General features: G+C 38.0%; 1 protein-coding gene across 1 annotated transcript; it reads left to right on the top strand.

Annotated features, from left to right (window-relative positions):
- The first annotated feature begins 445 nt into the window (after window positions 1-445).
- On the top strand, window positions 446-10,011 carry nr2e1 (nuclear receptor subfamily 2, group E, member 1). The gene is made up of 9 exons (XM_082147985.1): window positions 446-619; window positions 3,733-3,878; window positions 4,306-4,393; window positions 5,229-5,464; window positions 5,576-5,722; window positions 5,830-5,926; window positions 6,117-6,266; window positions 6,876-6,981; window positions 7,110-10,011. Exons 1-9 carry the CDS (start codon window positions 562-564, stop codon window positions 7,270-7,272), a joined length of 1,191 nt encoding a protein of 396 aa, XP_082004111.1. The 5' UTR covers window positions 446-561; the 3' UTR covers window positions 7,273-10,011.
- The last annotated feature ends 515 nt before the right edge of the window (window positions 10,012-10,526 follow it).

Here is a 10,526-nt window from a genome sequence, read left to right as displayed (position 1 = left end):
ATGCGAGAGCAGGAGTTGAAGCAGAAGGCAGGGAAAAGCTAAGTGGTCAAAGGAAGTTGGGCTCTCCTCCCACCCTCCCTCTCTCCCGCCCTCCTACTCTAATACATCTCATACATATTAGCAAACCTTTAATCTGACGGTACACATCACAAAGTCACTCACCAAGACTCTAGGCTGAGACGTGTTTTCCAGCGCATGCTGTAGCCTACTTTTTAAGCTGGTGTTGAGCAGTAAGTGCAGTGCTGGCTTATGTGTTTCACCAACTTTCCGTGTCGCTGAGAGACCAGGGACCGGCTCGGGCACACTGTCTGTGCGGCAGCATCCATCGCATCAGTCAACAGTCAGACCAAATCTGGATTCTATTTGCTGAGAAACAAGAGGAGCGACTTGGACACACTCAAAGAAAACTACAACAGAAAGCAGAGGACCAGTTGTCCACCGCAAATCGGATGTTTAATTCATGCTTGTCATTTTTTAATCCGAGTCCAAAGTGCTGAGACTCCCCTGGGCCTGAAAAGTGTAACTTTTCTACGCAGTTTTCTTGGAGCAGAGGTCTTCAATATGAGCAAGCCTGCTGGTTCAACAAGTGGTTGTCTGGATATTTTAAATGTCAAATCCAGTGAGTAGATTGTTTTTCTTTGTTGTTAGTAATAGCGTGATAGCGAATCAGAAACGCAATCTCTTTTGTTTACGAAATAAGTGAATTTAAAATGGTTGCTTATGTTTATGGCTAAAGGTGACAAAAATCAACTTATCTCCACAGAGCTGTCAAACGCAAATCGATATGTTTACATGCTGTCAAATTGTTGCCTACGTCTAACACCGAGAGCACGAATGCCTAAAATCTCTACATAACAGTATCTTTACATATTAGATACACACGTGTAAGAAAATAAATAAACTGATAAGCCCGGAAAAGGTTAGATAAGTTTGCGTTTATTGATGCTGTTACACTGTTAAGTCTTGACAGCCTTGTTTCTCCATTAGGCTACGCGTAGCAAATAAGTTGTGAATAGGCTGCTAGAAAATCGAACTAATATTGTAACAGCCTGTACAATACATTTTTAAAATATAGTTTGGTCCTATAAGGTATGCGTAAACTGTGCATGACATGTCACCAAAGCAGATCTGAGTTATCCTTATTAGCGTGCTCTTTTGACTCGTCAATTAATTTCAAGGAAACAAGAATGCAAGTGTTCTGAAATAGATTTCCTGACAATTTATTCTTTTACATTTGCAATGTGGATTTTCAAAATTATCTGACACGAAACATTTTTTGAAATATGAAATATTCAGTGTGATTTGAAAAATACGCTTGTAGTGATAAAAAAATAAAAATAATTGTGCGCCTCTATTTGACTTTAAAGATTAGACTTAAATTAAAAGGTGTTAAATGTTTTGACGTGTTAAGCATCTTCTAAATGACCCAAGAAAATTATTTAAGTAAAAGGCAAAAAATAAGGTAACCCAATCACATTTTTTCCCTAATGCTCATTAGTAATTAGTGATGATTTTAAAATAACAGACCTGTGTTAAAAACACAATTTTTAAATCTAGCTTAGTATTTTAGTCTAAATTAGTACATTTACTTTAGGACCAATGAACACATGAAATAATTTCGTTGAGGCCTAAACTTTTCGTACATTATTTTGAATGCCTAGCCCCCCAAAAAACTTTCTGACGACGCTTTACACGCATTTCAAATAATTTACAGCAGATATTTATAATACACAAGAGTATTATATAAAAAGATATATATTTTGCTTTACAGGGGTAAAATCGCGGCACTTGCACTGTTTGGGTGGTCGAAGGCCCATTAAGTGCAGAGTTTCTCACAACTGCACTTAATCCAATGCAGCAGGTCCCAGGGTTGATGCTGATTACAGTAATGAAATATGCCATATGTCTTTAAACAATTACAGCTCACAATGCAACAGACCGGGACCCCCACAGAGGAAAGTTAAAGACGTGTTTTCATTCTCTAAAAACAAATCCGCCTTCAATTCATGAGTTTCTTATATACGAACGTACCATTGAGTGTTGTCAAATTATGCGATGACTGCATCTAATCTGGATGGGGAACAGTATAGGCCTTTATGACTTCCTCGAAATAAGAGCTGTCTGCTTTGATAGGTTTAATTATCATACCACATACAAGAAAATCGCAGGAGACACTGGAAACTAAATAAATAAATAAATAAATAATAATCATACAGAAACTCTAAATGCAAATTAAAAAGCAGGCGTTCATCGAGCGCTTCATCTGAAAAATAAATAAATCAATAATTATTGGTGCACCATGGAGCAATTTTCAAGTTTCAAAACGACTCCGTGACAAAAGCAACAAGTTGCCTCCAACACAAGAGAGGCTCTCTTTTTCAGCCATGCAAGATGCAAACACCCACCGTTGCTAAAGAAGTATTAAATTAATCTGCATTGTTGTCAATACGAGAATTTACCACTGTTCTGATTTTTTTTTTTATATAGCCCTACACACAGCAAATCTTCAGTCACTTTTCCGTCAAAAGTGATCACCAAGCCTGTAACAAAACGCCATTATAATTTCTGAAAGGTCCTGTACGAGGAACATCTGGCATGCACAGAATAGAAATCTGTTTTTCCATTAAAATGCAGCATCGTTTTTTCTTTTTTCTTTTCTTGTTTTAAAAAGTCAGAGTGCATGAAGTCGTTTTCCTTCTCCTTCGTTACTGGTCTATATCCGAATTCCCATGCTACCCTTTTTGACGGGTCACTGGAAAATCAATGAGCAGGTGGACATATGTCAGTGTAATTACATAGCCGTTTCTCTAAACGACTCCCCCATATACATGCAAATATACCTCTATTGACAGACTTAAATACGGAAAAAAAAATTCTGCACACAAGAAAAATCACAATTTTCATTTACTCCAAGTTCATTTGCATACACTTCATTTGAGTCTCTGAAACGCGCTGGTGCGTATTATTCTCCTCTCCCGTGTCACTCCTTAATCCGCGAGCCTTTAGACGGCGCGAAGAAAGCAGTTGTCGAGCTTCATTATGAAGCGGGGTTGGCAGCTTGTCGAGACCAGGCCAGTCAGACGAGGCTCAATGGGGAAATCATTAAGTTAACACTCTCCCTAATGTCGCCATTGTGCGCGTCTACTGAACATTGTTTTATGCGACCTGCGATATGACGCTTCCCACCAATGCGCCCAGGGTTTGCACATTCCTATGGACTGACTCATTAAAAGTGTGTCCTTTAACGCAATATTTAACACGATTGTTTGTTTAGTTTTTAGGCCAAAGATTTGGGAATTGTGCGAAATTATGCAATGACTTTCAGGGAAATTTCTGTAGGCCAGGCGCACTGTTGAGCTTCGTCCCGCGCATAATTTCTCTTTTGGGCCCTTATCACAGAACATCAACGTTAACTATAGTTTTAAACAAAACTGATATTTTTTTATGTGACACTTGTTTATCTAGACTAAATATAACAAAGTGATAGATAGCCTAATAAAAGCAGACTATAGGCAACTTTCTATCGCCAGGTGAAAATATGATCTCGGCCTAACTTGAAATCGTAAACTTAATACCAAATCTTTGAGTTACAATGAATAACTATTAAACATAAGCCTATTAAAAAAAAAAAGGTCAATATTCTTAAATAGACATCAAATCTGCAATTGGGTTGCTGCATTTTTGTCGTTTTTCCATTAAATGGCTAACTGCTGTATTTTCTGTCTCTGGTAGGTCGGATTCTGGACATTCCATGTAAAGTGTGTGGAGACCGAAGTTCTGGAAAGCACTACGGGGTTTATGCGTGTGATGGATGCTCGGGATTTTTCAAGAGGAGCATAAGGAGAAACAGAACGTATGTCTGCAAATCTGGCACACAGGTGAGCTATGGCTAGATCTACTAATCAATTACAGCGAAGTGTTTGAACCATAACAGCGTCAGCTAATTTGATCTAAGCAAGCGCGTCTAAGGACTAGATTACACCTCCAGTGATTTTCATAATTGAAAGATTATCCCAGAAGTGAGCCCCCTCCCGCGCCTTTGAGGGCCCTTTGCCCCGTCTAGTGTAACAGGTGTAATCCAATCTAACGCACCGGCAGGACTGGGTGGATTTGGAGAGCGGTAGGCGGGAATGAGACTATTGGTCGTGCGGCGGGGGAGCGAGTCAATAGCCGTCATTACTCTACCATTCCCACATACCTGTGGAGTGGAGATCACTGGAGCATAAAGCAGAAGAGGCTGTTTGTGTGCCATTGCTAAACGAAACCTACTGTATTTCCTTATTCTCTCGTCCTCTTTTCCCTCAGGGCGGCTGTCCAGTAGACAAGACACACAGAAATCAGTGTCGCGCCTGTCGCTTGAAAAAGTGTCTAGAAGTTAATATGAATAAAGATGGTAAGTGCTAGTAAACACATTCGTTTTTTTAAAATGATATATTTTCAAGAGTTAACAACAGAAAATGGTTTTATGTTGCCTGTAATCCCCTTGGACAGTAAAAAAAAACAAAAAAAAACAAAAAACAAAAACAATTCATACGGTAAAAAAGCTGATTGCTTTTGTCTTTACTTGCCAACTACTAGTTGACTGATACACTTGTATAAGCTAGTTATAAGTGTCAGTGACATGGTTTTCCGGATATATAAAATCTAATTAAAAGGATGACTGATAAAAATACCATTGATTTAAAATTATCATATATTATTGTTTATTATTATATATTATTTATAATATAGGCATATCTATATATATTAGGCCTATTATGAAAGTGTATTCTAGCCAACATGCTAATAACCAGTTTGTCATGTGACCAAAAAAAACAAAAAAAACCAGACTCCTTTAGACCCTCATGTAGGCTCTTTGAAAAGATAAAAATAAAAAAAACAAATCGGAATCAAAAATCTAAATTTTTCCAAAAGTGGAGTAACACTAATACAATATATTTATATTCATGCAAATTTGTAGAAAAAAAATCAGCACAACGATTACTACTTTAGTGTCTTCATTGTGCAAGTAAAATCATTTTGTACCTTTAACTTGATTGTTAGCACATATAGGTATACATTAAGTCAATATTTATTGTAGAAATAAAAGATTTTCAAAAACTCCAACAAGAATAGCCTACATAGGCTATTACCTGCCACATATTTCCAAACTTTAGCTTTTTAAACTATTTCTACTTTTTATCCTACAAGAATGCTTATTGATCATCATGCCACTTATATGAATACAGCAGTGCAGCACGAGAGAGGACCGAGAACGTCAACCATTCGAAAGCAGGTGGCACTGTATTTCCGAGGCCATAAAGAGGTGAACGGTTCGTCGACCCACTTTCCATCCACGTCTATCCCGGGGCCGCCGTTCTTCACGACAGTCACGCAGCTGGAGCCTCACAATCTGGAGTTAAACACGGTCACAAGCACACCGGAACGGCAGGCCATTGTAGGACTCGCCCAACCCACACCGAAGGTAAACGAAGTTTAATCAACGAATTATCAATTTAATGAAAACATAGTTGAACTTATAAATGAATGCCTACAATTCCCGCTTATTTTCTATGCTCATGTAATAACTTTCCAGTATCCTCACGAAGTCAGTGGCACTCCCATGTACCTGTATGAAGTGGCGACAGAGTCTGTGTGCGAGTCAGCCGCGCGCCTGCTCTTCATGAGCATTAAATGGGCCAAGAGTGTTCCGGCCTTCTCCACACTCCCTCTACCTGACCAGGTAAACAAGTGTTTTAATAATTTAATGCATCATTTTCATGTAACCAAACGCTAGGTGTTTTATGTATAATCATTAGTGAACACTCTTACCTTTTTTTTTTTTTGCAGTTGATCCTTTTAGAAGACGCATGGAGGGAGCTGTTCGTGCTGGGCATCGCGCAGTGGGCCATTCCAGTGGACTCCAGCACTCTCCTTGCTGTTTCAGGTAAGCCATAGGCCATACAACATGTTGCCTGGAAGAGATTCGTGATGTCCGCAATGCTAACTTGTGCTTGGTTGGTTGTTAACAAGTTTGAAATACTTTTACAATTGCCATTTCTATTTTTGCTTACAAAGTCATATCCACACTTTGATTATCCAAGTGTAAGATTTGATCTCGTTTTCTCGCGAATTAGGAATGAATACCGAGAACACAGATTCCCAGAGGCTAAACAAAATCATCTCCGAGATCCAGGCGCTGCAGGAGGTCGTGACGCGCTTCAGACAGCTCAGACTGGACGCCACGGAGTTTGCGTGCCTCAAGTGCATCGTCACCTTCAAAGCAGGTAGACTTCGTTAAAAATAAATAATAATAATAATAAAAAATAAAATAAATAAAATAAAAAAATACATACATATAAAAAAAAAAAACTTTATTGTTACCAAGTTGTTGTCAGTTACTGATTGTAGTTAGCAACTAATGTAATCGATCACAACACATTTAAGGTAATTTGACTACTTTTTGATTACTTTTAGATTACTTTGGACTTAACTCGTTTATCACATTGATTTGAATAGGATAATCTTGTACCATACTGATATAAAACTACAAATATTCCATTCTTTGTTAACAACAACATGAAGTGCGTTAAATATTACATCATGTCAGCGTTTCCAAGGCTGGGGTTTGTGATTGAACTGTGGGGGTTTTGTGTTTAATGAAAAGCTATTAAGTAAATAATAATAATTTTTAATTTAAATAAATAAAATGTATCAGTTCTATACATAGACCTGTGAACTTAATTTTATTAATGATTATTATTGACCTAACTTATTAACTTAACATCAAATGCTGTGTGGGTCTCAGTTTTCAGTGGGCACATGACTAGTGGCTGGGCACATGACTAGGACAGTGTAAAATGAGCTAAACAAACTCTCTTTTCTTTCTTGTACAGTTCCAACACACAGTGGTCCGGAACTGAGGAGCTTTCGTAACGCCAGCGCCATTGCCGCCCTTCAGGACGAAGCCCAGCTGACCCTAAACAGCTACATCCACACCAGGTACAGCGAATACTTCCTGAAACATGGGGGAATCTGATAAAGTGGTGAATTTAGAAGTCTTCTGATTTCTATTTTACATTAAACTCTATTCCTATTTCAAGGATTTCAACCGAATGGTTACGTTTCAGGTACCCCACTCAGCCGTGCCGCTTCGGGAAGCTGCTGTTGCTCTTGCCTGCTCTGCGTTCAGTTGGTCCATCCACCATTGAAGAGGTGTTCTTCAAAAAGACCATCGGAAACGTGCCCATCACACGACTGCTTTCAGACATGTACAAATCCAGCGATATATGAGCTACTGAGAGACAGAAAAGAAACAAAAAATTTATCTTTGACCTTGGCATTCACATGGACGCTGTGGATGACACCAGATCCCCTAATGTGATTCTTCACGCACTTGTTTGGAGAATAAAAGCTCTACCAATGTCAAGATGTTGTTACGCAGGGAAAGTTTAAAACAAACAAACAGACTGCATCTCTAAAAGTTGAGCTCACATGCTTAGAAAGAAAAATGAACGTTTAACCAGTAATTTTCTAATTGATTTAATCTATTTAAGGTTGTTTATGGAAGTAACTTAACAAGCTTAATCTGTTCTTGTTCTATCAAGATTTAAATACAAAATTATCTTAGTTTGTAGTCATATTTGAACGGAGTGTCTGTTATGTACAATCATTCATTTCAAAACGGGACGTTTTATTGTGTCCAATTGACCAATTATCATTATGACCGATGCTGTTTTGTCAGCGCCACCATTATCCGTATGTCCACGAGAACTTTGAAGGAAACCAAAAATACAAAAAAGAAAGAAACCATGAGGTATGTTGCAGGGAAGTAAGTCGCTGTCCCTTTGACATAGTGCTGAAAACCAAAGGCCCATGAGTCAGAACTGAAGAGCAAGTTCATTCCTGTCCTGCCTTCCAGCAGAAGCTCCAACTTGAATCATAAACACTTGAACCAGCTAATCGGGTTTACTTGAAATGCATGCTTTAAGGCTGGAATTAAACTTAGCAGGAAGGCAGCAGGACTGAGCATTACTGACCTGATGAATCACATAATTACCTATTGAGGTGACTGGGAGGCCACAGCACCCACAGCTTGTGACATTTATGTAAGATTAGGGTTCACAGGCAGGGCATTTTAAAATCCTCTGGATATATTTCTGTCGGCATTGAGAGTTTTCTGTGTGGCCACTCTGCAAATGTAATTTTATTGATTGATTTTTTTATTGAAAGCGGTTTCTGCTCATACTTGGCCCATGTCAGGGGTCAGCATTTAAAACCCTTGTTTGACTAGCTACTAACCATGGAAAAAGAGACACGATCAGCACTTGGATTTTGTTTTTTTTTGTAGTCTGTAAATACATTTCTCGTTGTACAGTGATAATTTTTGTGAAAGTTGTTCTAAGATATTAGAATAAATATTGAATATTGATTGCCTGGTTCTTCAGCGACGGTCTAATTCAGGTCTCCTTTCACTGTAGGGGTTTGGGGTTTCTAAAGCCACCTCCTACAAGCAGAAAAAAGTCCATTGCTCCCTAAACGGGGTACTGAACGGAGACAGAGAGAGGTTCATGTCTGCACGTAAGTGCATATTGAACCACTGTCGATACAATACCCTGGACCTTGAGTGAATTTGATGTGCCTCGCACGGCTCGGGGTTTCAAGCACTCTTTCACAAATCAAGGGCTTTGCCCAAATTGCATTTTTTATCTTCATTTTTTTGATAGAGAGGATACAATAGAAAGAAACATGATTGCGGTGACAACTTTCAATCCAATTTATCCTCTTTATCCTAGTTCCTGCTCTGACGTGGAGTGAACTCCAAGGTTGCATGAGCCACGCGGCTGTGCCCTCCTCTTTACCTTATACCGCATTGTTGCACATAAAATTGACTCTCGACAACATTTGCATTCCATCAAAAGTAATTTAGGCACAATCCATCATGCTAGAAACAGAATAACAAACAATTAATACCCACAGGATGAGACAATGCTAGACTCACAAGCAAAAGGTTGAATGTAGGCCTGTAATTTGTACAGCAATTACAAACAATACAAAACACACCTGTTTCCCAATATTGTACACTCAATTTTAGATCCCACATCTGTTATATAGTTACATACACATATAAAGTTCTAGAAAGTAGACATTAAGTGCAGTGTTTAACCCTTGTGTCAGGGTCATTTTTGTTCTGTTGTCATTAAACAAATGCTATAAGTACCCAGACAAAACAAACTTTGAAGAACCAGTTCACCATGGCTTATATATAGTTATATAATAATATATATAAAAATATAGTTATTAATTGGTCAATAATTCACAAGCCAAACCCTGTCTGTTAATTTTACTCTTATATTCGGGTCATTCGAAGAGGATCTGTCTTCTTTCCAGTCTGAGTAACCATTCCTATTGAAACTAATTAATCCTTTTTACAACTTCCTGCCTCAGTCTTTCTTAGAAGATCAATAAAAATATCTTTGACTAAATTCATTCTGTCTTTTAAGAAGTATCTGTTTACCAGTAAGATTGAAATGCCCTAAATTACACTCATCTTGGTAGCATGAAATTATAACGCATTTGAATAAAGCATCGAGCAAATAACAAATGTGCGATAACTAAATTAACTTACGTATCTTTTAATATTGTTTTGTGTATAATAGTCAAATTTCCATGTGCTGTGTGAATGAACAATAACTGGGCGCAATTCATTTCAGTGTAAGGCTAAAATGAGAAAACATGCTCATTTTTACAATTCTTGCATACAATACGGATATTTTTATCACCTTGTCCTAGTTATTTCTTTAGCTATTGATCAGAAGAAAAACAATTACGTCCTATAGATGTTGCAAAGAGTCTAACAGAACAACGCTAATCAAAGTATACGCAGGTGACTCGCTTTATACAAACTCCTGATGGTCGAAAAGGAAAAACCTTTTAAGGCAGAATGAATGTCTACAACCACTCTAATGCTGGAGGATCATCTCTTAAAAGAAGTTTTGGCGGAGCCAAACAGAGGCGCTTTCGTTTTTCAAACCACATCATACGTGCGTGTGTTTGATCCGTTTTATTGGAAAATTCTCATAAACAAAACAATGGCACAGAAGTATACAAATCTGGAAACATGCAATGTAGGCAGAACTCTCTGTGTTTCTGTGTAACACCATTACACAGTAAAAACAGACTTGTCTGCAGCTAAGTGGGACACACAGCACACAATCAAAGAGGTTCCCAATTAAGTGCATCCTGCAAGGTAAGCTTCTGTACGTGTTCTTCAGCATTAAAAGCAACATAAGTAGGTAGTACAGTAACACAGGGATGCCAATGTGTGTGATATAGTGCTTGCATAATTGTGATATAGTTATTTGGTTTGTTTCGTTTGATCTTGTACTACAAATAATCAAAGCTAGTGGTGCTCTCAGACCAAACTACCATAAATAATTCTTAACCACAATTAATTACACACAAGAATGTGTTTGATTGGACTTAAAGTGGTAATATTAACATATGGATTTATAAATCAGAGACCAAAACTATCTATAAGGACAGAT

The sequence above is a fragment of the Leuciscus leuciscus genome, assembly GCF_965113295.1.
Source record: "Leuciscus leuciscus genome assembly, chromosome: 19".
Lineage (NCBI taxonomy): Eukaryota > Metazoa > Chordata > Actinopteri > Cypriniformes > Leuciscidae > Leuciscus > Leuciscus leuciscus.
This window is presented reverse-complemented; position numbering and strand designations above follow the sequence as displayed.

Bases quoted from the DNA above. Each gene is read 5' to 3' on its own strand.
- nr2e1 (XM_082147985.1), top strand. From the start codon at position 562: ATGAGCAAGCCTGCTGGTTCAACAAGTGGTTGTCTGGATATTTTAAAT. The intron at 5,723-5,829 runs GTAAACAAGTGT...TTTTTTTTGCAG, and splicing joins CACTCCCTCTACCTGACCAG to TTGATCCTTTTAGAAGACGC. The intron at 6,267-6,875 runs GTAGACTTCGTT...TTTCTTGTACAG, and splicing joins CATCGTCACCTTCAAAGCAG to TTCCAACACACAGTGGTCCG.